This window comes from Lontra canadensis, unplaced genomic scaffold, assembly GCF_010015895.1.
Source record: "Lontra canadensis isolate GAN:19392208 unplaced genomic scaffold, GSC_riverotter_1.0 scaffold58, whole genome shotgun sequence".
NCBI classification, from domain to species: domain Eukaryota; kingdom Metazoa; phylum Chordata; class Mammalia; order Carnivora; family Mustelidae; genus Lontra; species Lontra canadensis.
This window is the reverse complement of record NW_022631052.1, coordinates 6,247,223-6,271,373: the sequence shown is the minus strand read 5'-3', so window position 1 is coordinate 6,271,373 and position 24,151 is coordinate 6,247,223. Positions and strand designations below refer to the sequence as shown.

At 55.8% G+C, this 24,151-nt stretch overlaps 2 protein-coding genes across 2 annotated transcripts; one reads left to right on the top strand and one right to left on the bottom strand.

Annotated features, from left to right (window-relative positions):
• Positions 1 to 194: 194 nt before the first annotated feature.
• DDX54 (DEAD-box helicase 54) lies at positions 195 to 18,448 on the bottom strand. Its single transcript, XM_032876225.1, has 20 exons — positions 18,245 to 18,448; positions 15,733 to 15,862; positions 14,329 to 14,399; positions 13,580 to 13,768; positions 13,422 to 13,471; positions 12,306 to 12,347; positions 12,092 to 12,187; positions 11,280 to 11,401; positions 11,108 to 11,169; positions 10,900 to 11,031; positions 9,390 to 9,600; positions 7,174 to 7,308; positions 5,603 to 5,833; positions 5,437 to 5,510; positions 4,669 to 4,878; positions 3,615 to 3,757; positions 3,415 to 3,528; positions 2,678 to 2,782; positions 2,315 to 2,427; positions 195 to 807 (listed from the first exon to the last, which is right to left on the bottom strand). Exons 1-20 carry the CDS (start codon positions 18,416 to 18,418, stop codon positions 575 to 577), a joined length of 2,637 nt encoding a protein of 878 aa, XP_032732116.1. The 5' UTR covers positions 18,419 to 18,448; the 3' UTR covers positions 195 to 574.
• A 416-nt stretch (positions 18,449 to 18,864) lies between these two features.
• RITA1 (RBPJ interacting and tubulin associated 1) lies at positions 18,865 to 23,050 on the top strand. The gene is made up of 4 exons (XM_032876224.1): positions 18,865 to 18,963; positions 19,138 to 19,280; positions 19,655 to 20,017; positions 22,533 to 23,050. Exons 3-4 carry the CDS (start codon positions 19,710 to 19,712, stop codon positions 23,038 to 23,040), a joined length of 816 nt encoding a protein of 271 aa, XP_032732115.1. The 5' UTR covers positions 18,865 to 18,963; positions 19,138 to 19,280; positions 19,655 to 19,709; the 3' UTR covers positions 23,041 to 23,050.
• Positions 23,051 to 24,151: the final 1,101 nt, after the last annotated feature.

Genomic DNA, 24,151 nt, shown 5'->3' with positions numbered 1-24,151 from the left:
GTTCTGACCTGTGGGTGTGGTAGGGGCCACATGAGTCCCCTTCACAGCCAGAGGAGGAGCCGCTGAGCCCTCTGCCCCACACCCCACCTCCTACCCGGAGCCACCACTCTCTTGACTGTTGGCCACAGTAGCTGGGGCTTTCATAGCTGGGTCCGCCCCTTCCGGCTCCGTGGTAGACTGCACTCCCAGTCCGCTCGAGATGCTTAATAAAGGTTTATTACATTAAAAATACATCACCAGGCCTTAGGCACTCAGGGCTCCGCCCCATGTGGCCACCACCTCTGAACTCGTGAACCACTCAGGACTCATGGAAGCAGCAGCAGCTGAGTGGCCAACTTGGGTTTTGGCCACCCCCACCCGGCTGGCAAACCCCTGTGCATCCTTGAAGACCGAGCACGAATGGCTCCACCTCGGGCAGAGGTGGCCGCGGCCCCGGGTGGCCAGACAGCACCCCTTTCCTGCAGGGAGCTCCGCCAGCGGCCGGCCCAGGGCCAGGCACACGGTGGCACTCGGGAACATCTACTGACATCCACCCCTGCAGCACGCGAGGAGCCATGGGGCAGGGTCACCTGCCTTACATCCTCTTCCTCATCTTGCCCTTCTTGGCGTGGGTGCCCCGGCCAAAGGCGCCCCTCTGCAGCTCCTGGGCTCGGCGCCGGTTACGGGCGGACAGCTGCTTCAGGCCCCCTCGCTGCAGGAAGCGCAACTTCTCCGCCCGGCGCCGCTGCTTCAGGATCTGCTGCTTGGTCTTGAGCTCTGAGCGTACGCGGCCCGCGGGGGCGCCCGGGCTGCGGGGCTGGGATGCACCTGTCAGGAATTCAGGGAGCTCAGCCTTCTGGTCTACTCCTAGGGCCTCCTCTTCCCGGAAGCCTCCAGACCCCGCCCCCTGCCCATTCTGGGTTCACTGGTGTGGCCCCAGGGTCTGGCTCATTGTAGGTGCTCAATAAAGCTTCCACAGTCTGCTGCCGTGGTCAACAGCATGGACCCTTGAGCCCACACCGCCGGGGTCCAAATCCCAGCCGTGACCTCTCAGACCCTGAGCAAGTCACTTAAGTTCTTTGAGCCTCCGTTCCCCGCTGTGAATTATGGGACTCATGGGTCCCAACGAGGAGTCGGTTGAGGAAGAGGTGTGTACGGTGCTGGGAACGAGAACCAGCCCACAGTAAGGGCCTCCCAAGTGCACTATCACGATTACAGACCACTCGATGGAGATTTACTGAGCATGAGCCCTATGCTGGGCACCGGGGACCCAGCATTGACTGAGACAGACTCCAATCCCTATTTCCACAGACCGCATGCTCTCGGCCGTTAGCTTAACTTCCTTGGGCAGGAGAGAGGGCAGAGAAGGCCAGAGAGGCGAAGGGCTGGGCCCCAGGTCACATAGCGGCAGCAGTAGACATCATGGCCCTACCTCAGCCTGATCTCCCAGGGATCTAGAAGGGCACCTCCCCCCACTCCCGCCTCCCTGGCTCCCCACTAAACCCTAGGCTCCCCTCCTCTACCATGTTCCCTCTCCCTGCCTGGCTCCTCCCCACCCGTAAGAGTGACCTTTTCAGGGCTTCCACACAGATGATCATTACGGCGGCCCCAGATGTCTCCACAGGGGCCAGGGTGCCTGACAGGAACTCATCACCCCCAATGAGGACAAAGCACAGAGGGAGAATGGCTGTTCCTTCCTGAAGCCCACAGGCAGACCCAGAGCAGTGGCTAACACTGGGAGCTGAGCCATGAGGGGTGAGAGGCCCAGGGGAGGCAGGGGCACGTCCACAGAGGCATAGAGAGATGGAGACAGACAGAGACACCAAGAGGGAAAAGAGAGCACAGAGAGACAGGGAAGGAGAGACCAAATACAGAGATGCCTGTGTAGAGAGAGGGACAGATATGATGAGGGAGAGAGATGAAGACAGAAAGGGGAGAGAAAGACCAAGACAGAGGAAGAAAGGAAACAAAAAAATGAAATGACAAGGGAGACAGATGGAGGCAGAAAGTCTGAGAGATGGAAAGAAAAGGAAACAAATACAGAATGAGGAGAAAGCGGCCGAGAGGAGCAGGGACAGGGATGCACAGTCAGAGAGAGGAAGAGAGGAACGGGGACCCAGCAAGAGAGAGTGACAGAGAGTGACAGAGAGGAAGTTTCTGAGAAAACCCGAGACAGAGACAGTCAGAGGAAGAAATGTAAGAGACCTAACCAGGGAGGAGAGACGCTGCGGGGAGCGGACCGAGCCCATTCACATCCCACTGCAGCCTCGCAGAGAGAACCAAGGCCGGGATGATCCAAAGGACACTTGCCAACCTGCTCTGAGGACCATCCTACCTTGGCCTCTTCTGCGCTTCCCACCTCTTCGCTCTGGGCCTCGCTGCTGGGACGTTCCTTCGTCTTCTGAGTCCCTATCATCGATTTTCTGTTTCTGTTTCCACTTCTGGTAGCTGGGGAGCCGAGTTAAGGAGGCTACGTGCGGGACCATGATGCCCTAGATACCCCTGGGCGGGGAGTAGGTCCTGCACCGCCTCCGGCAGATACAGGTACCACCTCTGGGGGCGGGGCAACAGGAGCTGCTCAGCCCCGCCCCCACACCCAGAGTACCCAGTGAGAGAGGCTGCCCTGTCCCCTCCCCTCAACCCGCGCCCGCCTCTAGGGGCTGCTTGCCCCGCCCCCCGGCCCCGCCCCTCCGGATACAGGTCCCGTTTATAGGAACTGCTGATGTAGCGGCCGCTCTCTGTCTTGATCTTTTTCTTGTCCTCCTGTCCTGACTGTCCCACAAAGCGCTTCTTCTTCCGGTCCCTGCAGGAGATGGAGTTGGGAGAGCTGATGTGGAAGGAGGTGGCCTGGCGCAGCCTACTTTCCTTCGGCGCCTGTTTCTTCCCCACCCTCACAAGGGAGGCAGCTGGCCCATGTCCAGCATACAGCAAGTGCTCAATTAAGGTCCATTCCCTGCCCCTCCTCGCCTCTTCCTAGCAGCCCAGGTCTCAAAAGATGGTGTGTGGGTCACTGGGAATTGGGGTCCCTGGATCAGGGTTAGGGGCCCAGTGAGGGTACCAATCCTACTCTGCCACCTCCTGGCTTGGTGACCCTGGGTTGAGTCACGCCATTTCTCTCGAACCAGAGTCCAAATGGGAGAGACGGGTCATGAGCTCTGTCGAGAAAGACGAGCCAGCAGGAAGGACAGATGGACCCAGATCCCTGTTGTGTACGATCAAATCATGGGCACAGGCTGTGGTGGCGGGGGTGATGGGGTCAGTGTCCTTGCCGTGCGCGATCACGTGGGACGACACGGAAGGGCTCACAGTCCACGCTGCACACAATCAAATGTGGGGGGGTGATATTTCCTGCTCTGGGGGAGCAAATGGGAGCCCACCTGCCTCCTGTGTGGGACCACAGGGGGCGTGCGCTCGCTAACTAGCTTGCTGGCTCACCACTTCAGCTGCTGCTGGCCTCTGGTCAGGTTCTGGGCTTCGTCCCCCATCAGGTCCAGCACAGCGCCAGCCACCTGCTGCTCGAATGCGCCCCCGTCCCCACCAATGCTCAGGCTGCAGGCAAAGGGAGGGGACATGCCACAGGGTTAGTGGGGGGCCCATCAGGCCCCATCTGCCTGACCCCAGGACCAGCCACTCACCCCCGCTCACTATCGAAGTCCTTGGGCCGGTAGGGGATGTAGAACTCCTGGTCCCGATGCCGGGCCTCCTCCCTCTGCCTCTTGGCTCTCCGGTCAGGTCCCGGCTGTGGCCGCTTCCGGCCCATGACCTCCGTGAAGACATCCTGGCAGATGGACACCAGTGTCACACCTGCAGCCCCCCGGGGAAGCCACTGGCCTTGTCACCCGCCAGTCCGGCTACAGTTAAGGGCCAGCGGCTTCCAGGACTTTAAAACTTTGATACTTCCGGGTGCCTGGATGGCTCCATCATTAAGCGTCTGCCTTCAGCTCGGGTCGTGATCCCGGGTTCCTGGGATCGAGTGCCCCATTGGGCTCCCTGCTCAGTGGGAAGCCTGCTTTTCCCTCTCCCACTTCCCCTGGTTGTGTTTCCTCTCTTGTTGTTTCTCTCTCTGTCAAATAAATAAATAAAATCTTTAAAAGAAAACAATAAATAAAAATAAAAGTCTGGTACTTCTCTCTGTGCCCTGTTTCCTGGTCTGCATTGTAGGATGACCTTGGCACCAGAAGAGCCGGCCGGGTGTAAGAGGAGGAAGCTGGGGGCCAACTGGGGCAAGACCCCTTTCCAGGGGCACCTGGGTGGCTCGGTGGGTTAAAGCCTCTGCTTTCGGCTCAGGTCATGATCCCAGAGCCCTGGGATCGAGCCCCACATCGGCCTCTCTGCTCGGCAGGGAGCCTGCTTCCTCCTCTCTCTCCGCCTGCCTCTCTGCCTACTTGTGATCTCTGTCAAATAAATAAATAAAATCTTAAAAAAAAAGAAATAATCATTTAAGACCCCTTTCCAGCTCCAGGCTGGTCCCTCAGGCTGTGTGACCAAAGCAAGGCCCTGCCCCTCTCTGGGCCTGGCCTTACTCTGTACACTATGGACTAGTCCAGGAAGTTTTAACCTGTATTTTTTGGCTACTGAGCCCTCGGTGCAAATTAAATACAAGAGGAACATCCTGGTGGGCCTCAGAGACTGGGCCTGGGGATAGAGGCTGGGCCGGGGGCAGGGGGCGGTTAGAAGTGGGGGCAGTACCTCCACACTCTCTCCTGCTGCCTCTTCCTCCTCCTCCTCAGGCTTCTCTTCCTGGGGTGCTGGGCAGCTGGGGGCTGGGCCAGCTGTGTCCTCCTGCCGCCCCTGCCGCCCCTGCTGGAAGCTGGCGATGGCCTTGCGGTCCTTTTGCCGCTTGGCACGCATCACCTGGCTGCTTGGGTCCCGGCTGGAGGCGTTGATCTCAAAGATGGTCTGCAGAGGGAACACACCAGTCCTTCCCCCAGTGGCCTCCTTCCCAGCCCTGCCCTCAGCAGCCTGGTGGGCTCTCTGCGGCATTCCTCCCCAGGTCCTTCCAACTCTGTGAGGTTGGTACTCTGATTACCTGCATTTCCCCATTAGAAAGGAGGCCCAGAGAGAGCAAGTCACCAACCCGAGGTCACACAGCTGGGACAAGTGAGAGTGGTATTTTGATCCTGGTTTACCTGGCACCCCGGTGGGGTGCCCAGTGTGAGTCAAGAGGGCATGAAAGGTGACTAAAAGCCAGCTCGAGGCCACTGACAGGCCCAACACATGTCACTCCCCCTCTGGAAGCGGCAGGAAATGGCTACCACACAGGGTACCCGCTGCAGACTAGCAGGGACAGTTCCAGAACAAGGGGCATGTCTAGAGATGCTGAGGGGGCAGAGCTGCAAGCTCAGAGGAAAAGCCCCACTGGGGTCTGGTTTGGGATCAGGAGCTTGGCCACAGTCCTGGCTCCATAGCGGCCTCTGGGACCCCAGCCCCCGTGGGCTCTCCCGCCCCCTTACTCACCGCCCGTGAGCGGTAATTCTTGATGCTGTCCACCAGCTTCAGCCGCTGCAGCTCCCTCTCCTCGAAGCGTGAGCCTGGTGGGGACGGGGAGGAGGCGTGAGGCTGGGGAGGCTCCGCGGGGCCCACCCGCAGTGCACTGTCCCAAACCCCCCACGTGGGGACTCACTGAAGAGGGGGTGCAGGCCCAGCCCTGTGAGGTCCAGCTCCTTCGCCCTCTTGATGGACTCAGGCGAGGCCGCGGGCCGGGAGCGCACGTACTGCTGCTGGGCGTTGTCAGCCACCCGGCCCAGGCCCCGCAGCTCCAGCGACGCCACCAGGGTGCCCTGTAGGCTGCTCTCCTCGTCGTCTACCACGCTCTGCGGCACCCGGCCCAGCACGCCGTCCACGATGCCCGCGCCTGCCAGCCACACACGGAGCCCGTCGGAGGCCTTGCGGCCTGGCCCCCTGCCTGCAGCCGTCCCTCCCCGCCCTGGTCCCAAATCACAACATCGTCCCCAGGGATGGAGCCGCGGCTCTGGCCGGCCACCTGACAGAGCTCAACCACGTGTCCGTAGTGATAGCTTGAGGGCCGCTGCCTGTTTTCTGGAAGAACCCCTCTAGCTGTGTTCTGTCTTTGTCAGACTCTGAGGAGCTGCTGTAGGTCGTACGACCTGCAGAGCCCAAGCCATTCACCAGCTTGCTCTTTCCACTGACTCTCCCACGAGACCGCCGGACAACCCCACGCTACAGAAGAGGACACGAGGCTCAGCAGAGGTTTAGTCCTGCCCAGTAGCGCGCCACAGGGTGCTGTCCGGACTCGGCCCCCGCACTGGCTCGAGAGCAGGGCCACCCATCCTGGCTAGCTCTGGGGCAGGTGCAGGATGGCCACCCCCAACAGATGACTACCCCGTGCCTGGCTTCTGCTGGGACACCGTTGTGGGGCTCCTTCCCTCTCTCTGCCCCTCGCACCCCCACTGCTTGGTGTCGACCCAGGAGGTCTGCCAAGGGATCTGGAATCTGCATTTGGACAAAGGGCTGAGCTGCAGCTGCTCCTGGCGTTCTGGAACCAGGACATGGCACATGGGGTGCTCAGGGAAGGCGCAGGGTGCCCCGTGCACGGGCTCCATTTACACCCAGCTTCCTGAATCTGGGCTCCCAACTCCCTGCCAAGTAACAAGCAATGTGGGACTAGTGGCCTGGCCTCACCTATAAAGCAACCCTCCTGTGTTCTCAGATAGACACAGGAGACAAGGTGCACTAAGGGCCTGACACACAGTAGGACCGCAGGAGGAGGCTACCATGATCACCGTCGCCCACCCCATACAGTCCCACCCCAGAGACTCTGGGAAAGTTCTGGGAACTTCAGTCTCCCTCTGCCTGCCTGGACTGTCCCGGAAACATAGTCAAGGGCAGGGTCTCAAACAGATGCCCACAGACACCAGGCAGACAAGAGGAGCAAGGGAGGTGGGCGTGCAGAGAGCCTGGGGGCCCTTCTATCCGGGGAGCACGGCCCAGATGAGCTGTACAACCACCTCAGGGAAAGGTAGACTCGGCAGTCAGACCCAGCCGCTTTCCAAGAGACATCAGAAATCCAGATTTTTATATGAAATTCTGAGTTTAAAATACAGGGCTTTCGCCCTGGGGTCCAATCCAGGCCCGCCTCCTCCCAGAGCCAGTACAGCCTCTCCCTGCCTGCACCGTGGGCTCTGCAGTGGACCCCCAGGGACCTCCTGCCCCAATGCCCTGGCCTCCACTCACCTGAGGACCCCTCATGGGGGCGGGCAGGGGTAAGGGCGCGGCCGAGGAACAGGTGCAAGTCTAGCAGATAGGGGACCTCGTCTGGGGCCACCAAGGAGTAGGCCGTGCCGCTTCGGCCAGCCCGGGCCACGCGGCCTGTGGGGGGAAAAGGTCAAGCTGAAGCAAAGACAAAGGGCCCTACAGCCCAGCATGAGTCCCGCTGGCCCGACTCCAAGGGTATGGGTCAGGCCAAGGCCACACCTCACTGAGCTGCTGTCCTCGACTGTGAGAAGGGGCAGCAATGATCACTAGGGTCCCTGCACATGTGTGTGAGCCCACATAGCGCTCTGGGAAGTCGGCAGAAATAAAGATGAGGCCACCTGTGCTCATTATCAATATCAAAAGTCTCTGGCATCCCTGTTTTGGGAGATTTTCCCCGAGGAAATAACCGAGGATCCAAAGGTGTACATTCAAGAATGTCAACGGCAGCTCTGCCCACAACAAGCCCAAGTCGGAAACCACGTCAAGACTTGACAGAGGGGCGCCTGGGTGGCTCAGATGTTAAGCATCTGCCTTTGGCTCAGGTCGTGATCCCGGGGTCCTGGGATCAAGTCCCACATTGGGCTTCCTGTTCATGGAAAGCCTGCTTCTCCTTCTCCTACTTCTCCTGCTTGTGTTCCCTCTCTCGCTGTGTCTCTATCAAATAAATAAATACAATCTTAAAAAAAAAAAAAGACTTGACAGAGGCTGGGCTAAACGGCTTAGCTGATGATCACATGGTGCGAATTACACAGGTGAGGAAACGGGCTGGCAAACTGTGGCCAGTGACCAGAGCTGGCCCCCGACCTGTTTGTGTCCATAAAGTTTTATAGGCACTCAGCCATACTTCTTCATTTATTTATTCATATTTTCTAAGGCTGCTTTCAAGCTATAATGGCAGAGATCAGGGAGATTATATGCCTTTGAAGCTTAAACCATTTACTATCTGGCCCTTTACAAACAGATTTGCCAACCCGTTAAAGAGTGATGTTTCATGGTGAACAGAAAACATGCAGGACATACACTGACGCAAGAAAAAAATGACAGGAAAGAATGTCCAGCCTGATTCTAATTCTGTGTTAAGTGAATCCAAGTGTGACGTTACCTTTGGCTTGTTTCTGCATCTCGCAAAAACAAAGTGTAACCATGATTGCAAGATTCATTTGGGGTGGTCTGACTGCGGGTCACAGAGCACATGAGGAACTCCCTTTGCGGGGATTCTGTGCCCCTCAAGGAACCTGCAAGCCAGCTCTCCCCAGAGCCATGGACATAGTGAACAGGAACCAACAGGGAGCCAAGGCCTCCAGACCTGCAGTCCGGGGCCCAGACGGAGGCCTCCCACACGCCCCGACTGAAGGTGGAAGCAATTCCCCTGGGGCCCAGCACGGGGAGCCCGAATTTACTTATTCAACGATGTTCAATCATACGGAACCTGCCCTCCAGATTCTTTTCTCACAGACATGCATTTAACTTATTTGTGTTTACAAATGAAGCACGCACAGTTCTGAGTTAAAAGAAAGCAAAGAGAATACAATGGTGGTTCCCTGGGGCTGGGGAAGGGAGGACAGGGTATTAGTGTTAATGAGAACAGAGTTTCAGTTTGGAAAGACGAGAAGGTTCTGGAGGCGGTTAACGGTTGCACAACCATATGAATGTACTTAATGTCTCTGAACATACACCTAAGAATGATTAAAATGGTAACTGTGTGTTACATATACTTTACCATGATTTTTTAAAAGGCAGCAGTGACAAGAGACATACTAGAATGACAGCCGTGCCAGCAGGGAGACAAGGAGGGACAATGGTGAAGAGGGGGGGGGGTTCCAACCCCAGCTGCCCCACTTTGCTATCTGCATGACCCCTGGCCAGTTGTGAACATCTCTAGCCTCAGTTTCTTTGTCTGTAAAACAGGGCTGATGCTGCTGGCACCTGCTACCTAGGATGGTTGTGAAGATGGAAAGAGCCAGTAAAATGCTCACACCCGGGCCCGACAGGTGTGCTGGGCAGGCACCAATCGCTGTCACATCACCGTTGACAGGTGCGTGGCTTACCGCCTTCTATGTGCTTTGGTTCATTTCCCACTTTTCTGACTATGTGGCTGCCTTACTTTTATCCCCCCAAAATTATAGAGTACTTGGGCCTGGGAGGGCAGAGAGGAAGCTCCCACCCTGGGCCAGGCCCGGTCCTGGGCTCCTCACCCACGCGGTGCAGGAAGAGCTTGCCCTTGGCAGGGAAGCTGTAGTTGATGACGTTGTCCAGCAGCGGGATGTCCAGGCCGCGGGCCGCCAGGTCCGTCACGATGAGGGTGGAGCACTTGCCGTGGGTGAACTTGGCCAGGTTGATCTTGCGGGCCGTCGGGTCCAGGGCGCTATAGATGTGGGCGCAGCTCACACCCTGTGTTGTCAGCAGCTGCTCAGAGTGAAGACAAGAGGGAGGGAAACGGTGAGAGGGCTTGCAGGAGGCGGGCAAGGGAGCCAAGCCCCGGCAGGGGTGCGAGGATGGGATGGGAAGACCATGGGTTCCGGGGGGCAGGAACCTCTGGTCGGAATCCCAGCTCTGTGGGGCAGCTGCGGACATGGGCAGAGGTCTCCCGGAGGGAAGTGCCAGCCCAGGACACCAACCTCATCCCACCTCCACCACTAACAAGCTGTGTGACCTTGAGCAAGTTCCCTAACCTCTCCGTGCCTTCGCTTTCCTCATCTGTAGAATGGGGGAGACCGACAGTTCTTTCTTTGTGGCTTTGTGACGGGGATTAAATGAGTTAACACTCATACAGGGACCGAGCACAGGGCCTGGGACATAAGAAGTACTGTGACAGTGTCAATTGCTCATTAAAAACTACTATTTTGGTTTTATTCATCAGTGATACCAGCAGCTGCACAAAGAAAGCACCGTTAAATGCACAACAACCATGTGAAACCCAGTGAACCGTGTCCTCAGATAACAGATCTCAGAGGTGGCCGCCCTGGGGGAGTGGCAATGACTGGCAAGGGGCCCAGGCAGCCTCTGGGGCACCCAGATTGCCCCATGCCGAGGGTCCCAGGTGCACAGGTATGGAAAAACTCCACCATGCTGCTCCCGGAAGCTCAGGACACTTTACCCAGCTTCTAGTTCGCAGGGGACGCTTCCGTTTTAGAACGTGAACTACACGGGACACTGAAAATCTACAGAAAATGGCAGGATTGGGGCGGGGAAGAATCTTCAAAGTAACTCGGATGTAGGAGAGTGTCAGAGGAATCAAGACTAGGCGTGAGTCGATCACTGAGTACTTGGGAGTTTGTGATGCTATTTGCTGACGTTAATATGTGTTTGGAATTTTTTTTTTCTTTAGGATTTTATTATTTATTTGAGAGAGAGAGAGAGTGCACACAAGAGAGTCAAACAGAGAGCAGGGGGACAGTCAGAGAGAGAGGTAGAAGCAGGTTCCTCGCTGAGCAGGGAGCCCGCTGTGAGGCTCGAACCCAGGACCCGGGCATCATGACCTGAGCCGAAGGCAGATGCATAACTGACTGAGCCACCCAGGCACCCCTGGAATTCTTTATGATAAAAAGTTAAAGAATAAAAGAGGACCGGTTCTGGCCACGCAAGTGTCCTGCTCTGGTGCTGCCCTCTGGTGGCCTCACCCGGAACTGCAGCTCCAAGCTGGCCATGAAGGGTGGTGGTGGTCCCCAGGAGGGTGGCCCAGTGTTGGCTTCCCCAACCCCCTACCTCGCTGAGGTACTCGGCGTGGTGCTTCGTGGCCACAAACACCACCGTCTGGTCCTGGGGCCGCACCACGGTGCGCAGCAGGTGGAGCAGCACGGCAGCCTTGGAGTCCTCGCGCACAAGGAAGAAGGAGGTCTGCGGGGAGAGGGGCCGAGGTGGGCTCACAGGGTCTCAGCTGCAGGCTCCGGAAGGGGCCCGAGTGGAGCCTCACCTTAAGCTGCTCGTTGAGTTTGGTGTCCACATCGAGCCGGATGAGCACAGGCTCCGTGAGGCCTGCGGGTGGCACAGGGAAGGTGTTGGGGGCAGGGGGTGGGTAGGGACGGGAGGACGAGCTCCCAGGCCCCTGAGCAGTGGCGGCCCCAGCCCCACCCTGGCTCACTCACCCGCCCGGGCAAACTCCACCAGCAGTTTGGGCAGCGTGGCAGAGAACAGAACAGTCTGGTGGCCCCCGGGGAGGCGGCCGATGATTTCCTGCAGCTGCTCGGCAAAGCCCATCTCAAAGAGCCTGGGGGACAGAGGGCAGGGATTGGGTGAGGGGCTCCCATTCCAGCAAGTTCCAAACCCGTCGCCCTTGCCCCCGGTGCGCTCTCTGCCATGTGCACTGGTGTGTGCCCCATATGACTCTTTACCTCACTTTCTAGCTCACGTTTTCTCTGCGTGACCACCTGTGACCACCTGATCCCTGGCAGTGACGACCTAAAAACCTCATCTGTTCTCAGCTACGCAGCTCTGAGGCCAATGCCAGTGGCCCTCCCTCTGCGCCAGGCATGGTTTGAATGCTTTCCAAGCGTGGACTCTCCCGGCACCTGCCAGTGTGGGCTGGTGGATCCCCTGTCCGGAGCCCACCGACAGGCACTGACCCTCAGATCTGCCCAAGTTCAGAGCTGGGTTATGATCCCACTGCCTGGCTCTGGCCTGCTCCCAGCTTTGCGCTACTTTGTATTTCTACGAAATCATGTGTTTGTTGTTTTACTGTTTCCTCCCATAGGCCTAAAACGAAATACAACATACAAACACAAAATAAAAACTTTGGGTGCAGGCAGCCGTCAGCCCCAGTGGTGCCTCGGGTCTGTGGCCCACAGTGGGGGTAAACTGCTTTGAGTGCGGCCATGCCAGTCTCTTCCGGCCAAGCCCTTCCTCCAGGCCTCGGGGTATACCCTGGCGCATGTATGTGGGGCAGTGCATGTGGCCTTACCTGTCTGCCTCATCGAACACCACGTACTCTATGCTCTGCAGCTTCAAGTTCATCTCCACAGCCACGTGTACCAAGCGCCCTGGGGTAGCAATGATGCTGGAAGGGGGTGTGCAGGCCAGGTCAGCCGGGGCTCCCAGCAGACCCCTCCTCACACTCCCCAGCAGCTGGCTGTCAGGGAAGAGACCCTAGACCGCCGTCCTCAACCCAAACTCACATGTCGGGATTTTCGTGCAGGGCAGCAAACTGGTCTTCCATCCTGGGGTGGGGGGTGGGGAGAGGAGGTGTCAGCTTGACACATCAGCCACTTTAAACTCTCTCCCTCTCCCTCTCCAGGTGGCCATGGGAGGCCCATACCCCGCCCCTAGGCTCTGAGGTAGCGTAAGGCTATCACAGAGGTTCTGGGCAAAGGTGCTGACAAGACACAAGTTCAAACACACAGAAGGACTGATACCATGAAGAGTTCCCCGAGGAGATGGGCTCTGCCCAGGAATTGCCTACACCCCCTCTCTGGACCACCACAAGCCTGCTTCTGCCTCTAGTGCCATATACCAGCTAGCCCCAGAACCACCAGCTCCCCAAGATTCCAGGCGGCCTGGACCCCTGTCCTTGTTCTTACACCCCTGGGTTTGAGGCCCTAACTCTGGCCCTTCTCTGGAACACTCGGGACACCCGAAGGAGCCAGAATTTTGAGTCTGGCCTCATCTAGGGAGGTATCTCGGATCATCGCGAGGTCCCCAGATAACTAAATACAATGCAGGCAAAGGAACACTTAAAAACCAAACATTCTTCTCAGAATCCAAAGTGACTGGTCACAGTGACATTCCGAGAGAAGAACAAGGAAGGGGTCGCCCTGTGAGGGAAAAGCTGTGAGATGGGGCAGGAAGCTAGGTTCCGCGGCTCCGGGCCCATCACGTGCTGTCTGCTCATCTGGAGAACAGGTATGGCGTCTGCCACCCGCAAACATGGGACCAGCACATCAGGAAACCCTACAGTTCTCAAATCTGAGCGACTGCAAACACTCCCTGATTTCTGTGCAACAGCTCACTATTAGGCGTACGTGTGAAATTTGGTACAACTGAGCTGCCCAAGGGCAGACCCTGTGCACCACAGGCTCCCCCAAGAGCACGAGCCCCCACTGGGAGTTGCGTGGGAAATTCTTGTGCTATTTTACTGCATGTTTCCCCTTCTTTTTGGGATATGCAGAGAAGCCGCCATCGTTCCTAAGCCACCCAGGCTCAGGGGATCGGGCACCCTGGAGACCCGGGTACCCTGGAGACCTGGGTTACGCTTGCAGGGTGCGGCCCACCGCATGGAGCAAGGGGGCTCTTACTTGTCCCCGCCCAGGATCAGGGCGGTCCTGAGGCCTGTGAACTTGCCGAGCTATGGAGAGAGAGAGAGAGAGAGAGAGAGAGAGAGAGAGATGATACAGCCTGTGCCGGCCTCCCAAACCGGCCCCAGCTCAGCCCAGCGGCCCGGGCCCCAGCACACCTCTTTGGTGAACTTCATGGTCTGCAGGGCCAGCTCGCGGGTGGGCGAGAGGACAAGGGCACGGGCCCCAGTCTGGGCGCTGCGGGTCTTGAGCCGCTCGAACATGGGGATGAGGAAGCAGGCTGTCTTGCCACTGCCAGTCCGGGCCATGGCGACCACGTCCTTGCCGTCCAGGATCACAGGGATGGTCTGGAGGGAAGCAGGTGGGGGGAGGGAGCAGGGTCAGCTCTGGACCCCTGCACCGCATGATCCAGAGCACTGAGGCCCTAGGGAGTGGGCAAATTCGGGCCTGCTGTCAGGTCCTGAGCCCATTCCTGCCAAGGCTTCTGTGTACACTTCCAGGGACAAGCAGCTCACTACTCCCAGCTCTTTCCACTGCTGGAATACACCCTTCTTTAGGTAAAGCCAGACTCTACCTCCCTGTCTTATCCTCTTTGGGACCCCAGAGAATCACTGTCCACCTCTTGGCTAAATGTCTGAGCGCAATGCTCATGACCCAGGAGAGATAATGGGACACCTGCAAGCTGCCTCGCCATGGGCTCAGCAGCAGGCAGCCTTGTGGAGACTCAAAGGGCAAAGATGCCAACTTTCTCTGCCTGGGAAATGGACTCTCTGTGTGGGGCTTCAGGCAGAGTCAGAAGGGACATAGACGTGACAGCCAGACAGGGGGCGGGTGTCGAGAGGCTGGACAGGAGGGCCGAGTCGGTCATCCCCTCCTCCCAAACCCCACCAACCATCCCGTCTCGTACTTTCCTCTGGATGGGTGTTGGCACTTTGTAGCCCTTCTTCATGATGCCCTTGAACACCGGGTAGCTCAAGCCTGGGAGAGAGACAGGGATGGTCAAGGGAAGGTGGCCCCTGCAGCACAAGACAGAAAGCCAACAAGGGCAGATGACCATGTCATCAACATCAACAGCAAGAAGAAAAGAAAGGCGACAGAACAAACCTCAGGAGACACACCTACCCCCTGGGGGGGTGGCGCACCTCAGTCGGATTCTGACTTGAACACACACTCAGCACCGTGAGACCACTGGGGTCTCGGCCCTGCTGAGAATCTGTGCCTGCTGCAGGTGCGGTAAGGTCATGTGGGAAGTATTCAGGGATACCCAGAGGGCACGTCTGCCATTCTCATCAGATTCCTCCAGGATGCTGGGAACAAACGGGGAGTTGTGGAGGAAACAGGACAGACGACACTGGCGATGGATATGGGGAGACTCACTGTTTTCTATTTTTTTAATATGTTTGCAATTTTTTTATAGCTAAAAGGGAAGGGTGGGAAGTGGCCAGGGCCTGCGATGGGTGTGGGTGTGGGTGCTGACCAAGGAGGCACGTGGCCCCGCCTGGGGGAGGAGGTGGCCTTTTGAGACTGTCCCTGACTCAGCTTTGTGACAATGGGAGGGCAATGGGAGGCCTAGGGACAGGAAGCACTGTGATTGTAGCTGGTTTGGGGTCAATGCCTCATCCTTATCATCCAGGAAGGCATAAAGTAGCCACGTGTGGACATTTCTATTTGCTTTTTCTCTAATTGTGGATAAAAGTTTAGCAGTTTTAATATATTAATTCATCGTCCAAATTCCTTTTGTGAGTCGACTGTTCATTTTCTTCACCCAATTTTCTATCAGGGTAGCTTTTTCTTATTGATTTGTAAAAGCTCTTTGTATATTAGAGATGTTAATCCTGTATCCATCCCCAAGGATGCAAGTACGTCCCGGATACAGCATGTATTTTAACTCTGTTTGCAGCGTTTTTTGGTGAACATATATCTAACCGAAAAAAAGTCACATCAGACAATGTTCAGATCATACTTAGAAAGGGCTTCTGCTTTTTAAAATCATAAAAACATTCGCCTTGATATTTAAATCTTTGCGCCATTCGTAAAGAAGAAGAAAGAGGGTTCGGCGTTATTTCCCTCTAGCTAGGTGCTGCTCCCCCTTTCCTCCCTTTCCCGTCCTGCGGTCAAACCCTGAACGGCCTCACCTGTTCTGGGGCCAGCGCTGCCCTGAGTCTGCATTATCTGCTCTCACACTGGGCCCGACCTCAGTCTACCCAACGCCTACCACGGGGCTGACATCAGTACCAGAGACCAGAGCACAGAGGGCAGGGTGAGCCCCTGCTGCGACTCCCCCAAAGTCCTCGGACGCTGGCTCACCCACCCATGGACTGGAAACCTCCGGACTTCTTCTTATTCTTGTTCTGGGCGCGTACCATCTCCCGAGTGTCTGGCTCCACGTCTGAGGCACATTCCGAGGTGGGGAAGGTGGGCAGGGGTCTGCCAGGTCCCAGCTGGGAGGAAGGATGGGAGAGGCAGCATCATGCCAGGCACAAGCAGACCGCTGGGGGCAGGGAGAGGGGCTGTCTTGCTGTGGACGTCCCTCCATTCAAGCTGAAGAGGCCTCTGCCGGATCACGTGACCTCTCTGCTAAAGGGCTCCCCTATGACCGGGCCAGGGCAGGGCAGAGGGCAGAGAGTGGGCTGTGCAGACTGACTGCCTAGGCTTCAATCCTAACTCCGTCTCTCTGTCACTTACCTGTTGCGAGACCTTAGGGGAGACACTATATCTCCCCGAGTCTGTTTCCATATCTGGGAAACGGGGATGACCGACAGGAGCATGGGTCTCATAGCGCGTGTTAAGACTACACGGACAAGTGGAAGGCCTAAAACAGTACTCAGCACATAAAAGGTGGTCTCATCCTCATCCTCATCCTGATCTGTCATCCAAAGCCCTCAAAGTTTAAAGTCTAGAGGGCCAAGCAAACATGTACCGCGTATGGGACCACACTCCACGCTGCCCTGTCTCCCTCTCCCGAGCCCCCTTCTGACCCATCACCCCTCCCAGCTCTGATCTCTCCTGTGCAGGCCTCCTTCCTGCCTAGACAGGACCCACCTGTCCCAGCACAGCCATATCCAACCCTGACCCCTCCTCTGGGGAGCCTTCTCAGACCACAGAGCTGTTCCCCCTTCCTCTCAGAAATAACATTTATGGAGCACTAATTCATACTAAGATTAAAACTTTTGTGGCATTCACTCTAAGCCTGGCGACGCTCTGAGCATGCGTATAAACTCGCCCACTTTTAATCCTCACGGCAACCCTGTGAAGTAAGCACTATTAGTCTGTCCATTTTACGGAGAAGGAAACTGAGGCACAGGGCAATGAAGTGACAGCCCACGTTCACAGCCAGCAGGGATTTGGACCCTGACTTCAGAGTCTATGTTCTCTCCTCTGTGAGCCTCTGCGGGCCCCTACAACTGTCTGGGTCAGAGTTACAGCGTGTCTAGTATGGTCTGTGAGCTAAAAATGGATTTCATACATTTAAAAGATTGTGAAAACATCAAACAAAGGAGACAATGACCTTATATGGCACCATAAAGCCTAAAATATTTACCACCTGGTCCTTAACAGGAAGAGTTTGTCAACTTCTGTTCTAGACATGTGAAAACAAAGTGCCTGGAACCCACTGGTGTCCCAGCAATATTTACTGAATAAGTAGAATGAGTGAACACCCTAATTTAATCCTTTCATGAGTCTTTGAGGCATATATAATCCTCTGTCTTGTACGCATATGGAAACTTCTGCTTTCTGCAGATGTCGCACAGAGAGGTTAAGCAACCTCTCCAAAGTCCCACAGCCAGTACAAGGTTGGGCCACATTTGAACACAGGGCTGCACCAGGACAAAGCTCTTCGTCTGGACCATATCGGTGGGCTCTCCTTTGGCACCAACTACCTTGCCCTCCTGTGCTTTAGCAATTTCTCCACATTTCTAGAGCACTTACTGTATGCCAAGCACTGGCTCCACTGGGGTGGGGAAAAGTAATAAGATCCAGTCTGGTCCCTGACCTAGAGGAACATAGATCCCTCTCTTCATCTAAACACCCACTCTTTCGTCTACTTACCCGAATCCCACTCTGTGCCAGGCACGGGATGGGCACAGGGCTGTGGGAAATAATGTCCCCTTGGTGCTCACACCAGCCTTTTGCATATAATTGGCACTCAGTAGTGGAAAAATCACGGCCCCCCAGAACCAGGGGTTTGAATCCCAGCTCTTCCGCTGACAGGCTGTGTAGCCTTGGTCAAGCTCCTTAACCTCTCTAGGCCTCAGGGTCCTCCTCTGGGAAACGGGGATGGAGCACTTAGCTCCCGGTGCTGGTATGAGGATTAAATTATAAGGCTTGGAAAGTTCTTAGTGTGGAGCCCGGCACATACCAAGCGGTCAGCAAACGCGAGTTTAATTTACTATTGGTTACCCAGGGGCTTGGGGGCGTCACTGAATTAAGCCACGGGGCCCGGCCTCCGCTCAATTCAACCTGGCAAGAATCCCCCAAACTCTTGAAGTCAGTGCCGCGGCACCCGCACTTTTCATTGGACCAAAGGGCGCTAGGACCCGCCCCATGGGCAGGAGGTAGCCAATAAGGGGCCGCGACCAAAAGCCGGCCAGGAAGGCCCGAAGGCCCGAGCCCCTAAACACAGAGACTCTAGAGTCGGGAGCCGGGGCGTGACCCGCACGGAGACACGTGCTCAGGCTGGCGGTCCTGTCCCCGACCCCCGCCAGCCGACCTCTCCCCACCCTCAGCCGTGCTCACACCCCACCTGGGGAAACTGAGACCGCGGGGCGATGCGCGGAGCCGGGGCCCAGACTCCAAAGTGTGCCCTGGCCCCGCGCTCCTACCTTCTGGGTCCGGGCATCATCTTCCGCCTGGATCTCAAACTCGCCGTCCTCCGAGTCGCTGCTGCGGGCCTGGGAGGCCGCGCCTCGGCGCTTCCGCAGCCCCTTCTTTTTCCTCCACTGGGCCATGGCAGTGCGGGACCGAGGTCCGGCCGCCGGGAGCCTGCCGGCCGCCATGCGGGCCCTGGTGCAGGGAACAGGGGAGGGGGCGGGGCCTGCGGGGACGTACCAACGGTGCGGCCAGGCGGGGGGGCGCCGTGTCTATGCGGGCTCTCCCCCCCACCCCGCCCACTGCCTCACCTATAGACCCAGGAAGATTGGTGCATATGCCCGGACACATCCCTGTCTGGCCTGAGCGGGCCCTCTCCGTGACTTCGGGGAAACGCCGTTGGCGTCCGGAAAGGGGTGCCCTCACCCCCGGTGCTGATGGTTCCGGCCGCGCCGCCCCGCCCCTTGCTGGTTGCCTTGGGCTGCGCGCGCTGAGCACACGTCTCTAGGACCTGGCCTGCGGCGTGAGTGGGTCCCTGCGGTTCCCCGGGCTGGGGCTGGGGCTGGGGCGAGGGTGGGGGACGGCTCGAGGTGCCTGGGCTTCAGGGCTCCCGGACTCCCAGGGTTTGGGCTGCAGAGAAACTGGGTTCTCGGAGACATCTGCCGAGAAGTCCAGACATGGTGAGGAGGGGGCGCTGAGGTTGCAGCCGGCATCCCAGAGCGGAGATGCTCAGGTAGGAAGATAACTCAAGAATGTAAGGACCTCGGATATCAACCGGGCATTGACTTGGGGAGCGGGGAATATGGGGCAATTGGAGGGATGGGTGTGACCCGCCAGTAGTAGAATGGTTAAGTGCATAAACTCTGCTCTCCTCTGTGAGGTTCCGATTTCTCTTCTACTGTTCTAGCTTTATTAGGTGCGACTTACAGGTGTGACGTGGTCTTCTGAAGTCTCAGTTTTGTCATCTGTAGAATGGACATAACCGAAGCTACTTCAAAGGACTGTTACGAGGATTAAATGAAACAATGCTTGTAAAGCTTTTTGCACAAGGTAGGCATGAGATAATGCTGGTTGTTCACCCCATAAACATATACAGGATATAAGGACCTGCCCTGTCTCCCCATCCCACCATGCTAAGTTTTCTCATTGGTGCCAAAATAGGTACAGGCCCCATCTCTTCATCCCCCTAGCGTTCAACATTGAGCACTGTATGCTAGGAATGCATATATATTCATTAAATATTTGCCAGTAGCACCTCCTCTTCCTCTTGTTCTGACAGCCAAAAGACAGATGAACACATTTCTGAAGTGTCCCCTGGGACTGGCAGCTCCCCTTTTGTCCTTGGGTTGGGAACTTAAGGGACAGCCTAATCTTCCTCTGCTGGGACAGACAAGGACGGATGCCACCATGACCCCCTTTCACAGGGAGCCCTGGAGGCAGGACCTGGCAGGCAAAGCATGCCTGCTATCACGCAGAACCATGGGCAGCATGAAGACCCCTGTGGAGCTGGCCATCAGTGGGATGCAGACCCTCCATCTTCAGCACCGTTGCCGGGGCAGCCACCGGGTCAAGGCCAGGGCGTCATATGTGGATGAGTCTTTGTTTGGCAGCCCTGCGTCTACCCGGCCCACACCACCAGACTTTGACCCACCCTGGGAGGAGAAGACTAACAGAACCAGTGGAGTGGGCACAGGGACATCACGGGCTTCAGGGACCAATGGGAGCTGTGAGACCTCCTCCAGGGGCAGCACCCCAACCCTCACACCAAGGAAGAAGAACAAATACAGGTAACAGGATAGGGTGATACACTCCTGTACCCATGAAGCCACCTGGGTTCCTATTAGAGCCTTGCTGTTGATATGCTGTGTGACTTTGGGCAAGTACCTTGACCTCTCTGAGCTGCAGTTTCCTGATGTGGAAAATGGGACCTAGTGGGATTATTGAGAGTAAATGAAGTGAGGTGTGTAGAGGGCTTGGCGTAGTACCCTGACAGGAAGCTCTCAGTAAGTGATAGTAACGATGGTTGAACATCCATTTCCAAATGCCAGTGAGGCCCACGGTGTGTGTGTGTGGGTGGGTGTCAGGTGATCACAGAGCAAGATCACAGAGCAATTTGCGTAAGAATATTACTGTGGTTGATCCATGAAATGACATAGACGTGGTGGGTCCCAGTCTCAGCAAGTTGTTTCGGAAATGGTTTTTGCCGCCTTTTCATGAACAAGCTAGAAAAACAAGAGTTGATGCTGATAGTTATTATTGTAAGTTAATGAATTAGGTTATTTGGATTATTTATTTCAGGTTGATATCAGCCTGGAGGGATGTGCCTAGTGGTGGGCCACAGGGCTCTTTCTTGTTTATTTTTCTCAGTGGTTTGGACAAAACACTGAAGATTAGAATATTAGTCATTTATAGCCGCTATAATATAATACCATGGACTGGGAAGCTTAAACAATAGGAATTCGTTTTCTCACAGTTCTGGAAGCTAGAAGTCCAAGTTCAAGGTACTAGAAGGCTGAAGCCTATCCTTGGCTTACAGAGAGTCACTTCCTCGCCCTGTTCTTATATGACCTTTTCTCTGTTAGCATGTACATTCCTGGTGTCTCCCCCCTTCTTACAAGGACAGCAGCCCTGTTGCTTTACAGCCTACCTATAGGACCGCGTTTAAACCTAATTATGTCTTTCAAATTCAGCGTGAATTTCGGGAAGACATACTTCAGTCCATAACAACTAGCCAATCCTATTTAGGGTCCATTCCAAGCCAGGAGGGACATGGATTGGTGGAATGAAGTACAATGGGAATGGTCCCTATTTAAGGAGATAAAATTCAGTGAGAGAAAAAGCAAGAGTCTGTTATTATTATGCCAGCTTGAGTGCCATGCATTTGATGTAGGGGCTGTAAAGTAGGGTCAGGTTGATGTTAGCAACACTGCCACCTACAACGTAGCTGAAAACGCTGATATAAGTGTGGGCCACATTAACAGAGGTATGGTGTCCACGATGAGGGAGGTCAACTCCATGCTGTCCTGGAGGATGGAATTTTGCGCAGGATGCTGACAGGTAGAGAGTGTCAAGTGAGAAGGTGCATAGCAGAGAGAGAGAGATGCTATTGAGTAAAACCTTTGGTGCCAGACAGACCTAGGCAACAAGTGACTATTGTTTGAGCAATTAAATCAAGTGACAAAAAGTGGACTTTCCAAAGACTTGGGGTTTGAACACAGAAGCACTTTCAGTCCTGGCCAAAAGACATGGAGCTGACACCTCACTGGTGTGCCGTGAATATTTGTGAGATTAATAGAAAAAAATAGTTGCTGAGTGAATCTCATTAAAGGTGAGAAGCTTAGAAGTCCCTTATATCTGACAGGCTGATCCCAGAGCTTGGGCCCTTGAGCCAGGCTGGATCTGAATCTTGTCTCCACCCTCCTTGCTGATGAAAGGGGGTGGGGGGGCTTCTCCTTCCTACGCCTCCTTTTTCTGTTTGTAAGATGGGATTATCATATCTCCCTCCTGTGGACATTTGTGAGAAATAAGGAGATGATGCACGTGACATGCTGAGTTCTGGTTCTGCACTTAAAGAGCCCTCAATAAATACTCAAAAATTTCCAAAAAGCTTCTCTAGTGATGAGGCAATGTCAGCATTGTAACACAAGTTCAAAGTGAGCGCCCTCTCAAGGCCAGGCAGCACCCTGTGTCATTTCAAATACAGTGACCACAGGGCTGCAGCAGAGAGCTTGGCTGACAAGGCCACTAGGGAGAAGGAGAATTGGAGGTTAAAAAAAAAAAAAAAGTAAAGACTGTAAAGACTGGGGCTATATTAACTGGGACTCTGAGATACAAGTGACAGAAAACTTGCCCAAACTGGCTTCAGCAGAAAAAGGATGTTTAAGGCTTGTTTGTCAAGGGCTCAAATTGTTGTTGGAGGCCGGCTTATGAGGGCCAGTTGGCAGACAAACATCTTTCTTAGTAGTTTCAGCAAGGGTCCTAAGGCAGGAGCTCATTGGACAGAATTTGTCCTGTGGCCTTTCCCAAGCCAATCAGTGTGGCCAGGAAGATGGAATATGCAAATTAGCCAGGCCTGGACACGCATGAGGGAAAGGGGGAGGTCAGGGTGCAGGAGACGGGCTCCTTGGCAGGGGAAAAACAACAGGCTTGGGGCTGTGGCCTCGCTGTTAATGCCAGGCTAGGAGACAGGGACTTTGGGATCTACAGCCCTTGCTGCTACTGCAGATGGCAGGGGATGGGGCCTTAAGGTTTTTAGGGTTTGTTCATTCCCCCAGCTCACTGCATTTCTTTTCCCTTTGCCAGACTGATCAGCCACACTCCTTCTTACTGTGATGAGTCGCTGTTTGGCTCCCGACCCGAGGGCACCACCTGGGAAGGCCCGTGGATGGCAAAGGGGGGTGCTGCCAAACTCCATGCCCTCTTCTGGACCCCCCCAGCCACCCCTAGGGGCAGCTACTCGTCCCGCCCCAGGGAGACCCCACTGCGAGCCATTCACCCAGCACGTCCCTTGAAGACAGAGCCCACAGTGGCGGCAGACTCCCAGAAGCTGCGCAGGGGTGGGTTAGACTCTCCACAGCCTCGGAGGCGGGAACGTTCTCATTCCCTCACACACCTGAATGTCCCCAGCACTGGTCGCCCACCCGCCAGTGCCCCCCACGCCAGCAGGCCTCGGGATCCCAGGCCTTCCCCATCAGGGGTGACCTTCCAGAGCCCCCTAGTGATGCCCAGGGCTCGCTCGGTTCGTGTTTCAGTGCCAGCTGCCCCTCAGCAAGGTGGGGCCGCCCAGAAACCAAAGCCCCCTTGGAAATGAGTTTCTTGGTCTTCTCTTTTCTTGGTTTGCCCGCGGGGTTACTGTGAGGGGCCCAGTTTCAGAGGAGGGCAGACCAGAGTCTCCTAAGTAACCATGAGGCACTGGAGATGTGCTCGGGGGCGGGGGGTGGGGGATGGGGGGCAGACATAGCGAGAGTGGGCAGTGCCTCCCTTTATACTGACAACCGCCAGTTTCTTCCTACCTTTTACCCCACCATGGGGATTCACGGCTGCCCCTTGAGATGTCTCTTCCAGTCTTGCTAGAGCTACCGGCCGAATGAGTGCCAACCTAGGGTGCCCCTGGGAGGGGCCCACCACTCCCCCATCACTCCCACAACATCATCTTGCTGCCACGGGTGGGTAAGTGGCACAATCACCAACCTGGTGGGTCCCTTCTTCCTTCCAGCCAAGCTTCCTGCTCAAGATGCGTCTCCAGCTGAATCTGGAGTTTTCCCAGGCCCAGTGAATGGACCATGGGGAACAGAGGACCTGGGTGATACATGGGTGGACATGTTTTTATTTTAATAATCATGTATTTATTTTCGCATATTAAAAATGTATCAGTAGCTCATCAAAGACATGCCTTTACTAATGTTATTTTTCTTAGGGTAAGGGCCAACATAGGCCTGGGTTGAGTTAAATAACAAAGTTAAAAAATACAGTGAAGTGGCAGAAACTGTAACTGTGGTCAGTTGACAACTGAGGTTTGAGAGCATGGGCCTCCTGCATTTCCCACATTTTCCCAAAAAACAGAGTGATGAGGACTCCGCCAAGTGGAGAAGTCTGAGAAGGCTGGAAAGTTACACATGGGATGTGGAGAGCACCCAGGACGGAGAGGCGTAAGTAGTCCGGGAGCTCCCTGTTCTCTGGCTCTGGTGCTTGCTATCTGCACCACCCCGGGTCAGATCTCTTACTCTGCTCTGAGTTGCACCCAGAATCCCAGGATCCTGCTGGATTTGGGTGGGGGCTAGGCTCTGGCCTGTGTCCCCATTTCTCTGCATTGCACCTCCAGGAAGCACTGGGATTCTAGAGAGCCCAGTTGGAAGCCACATTATTGGTTCATCACCTCCAAGGGGACGAGCGGACACGTGGAGGAGTCTGGAAGGGACCAA

What these genes read in the sequence shown, in the direction of transcription:
- DDX54 (XM_032876225.1), bottom strand. Translation starts at nt 18,418, where the DNA reads ATGGCGGCCGGCAGGCTCCCGGCGGCCGGACCTCGGTCCCGCACTGCC. An exon ending in CAACACCCATCCAGAGGAAA is followed by an intron (nt 13,769 to 14,328) that starts GTACGAGACGGG and finishes GCTTCCCTCCAG; the next exon opens with ACCATCCCTGTGATCCTGGA. An exon ending in GACTTCGATAGTGAGCGGGG is followed by an intron (nt 3,529 to 3,614) that starts GTGAGTGGCTGG and finishes CTTTGCCTGCAG; the next exon opens with CCTGAGCATTGGTGGGGACG.
- RITA1 (XM_032876224.1), top strand. Translation starts at nt 19,710, where the DNA reads ATGGGCAGCATGAAGACCCCTGTGGAGCTGGCCATCAGTGGGATGCAG. An exon ending in AGGAAGAAGAACAAATACAG is followed by an intron (nt 20,018 to 22,532) that starts GTAACAGGATAG and finishes TCCCTTTGCCAG; the next exon opens with ACTGATCAGCCACACTCCTT.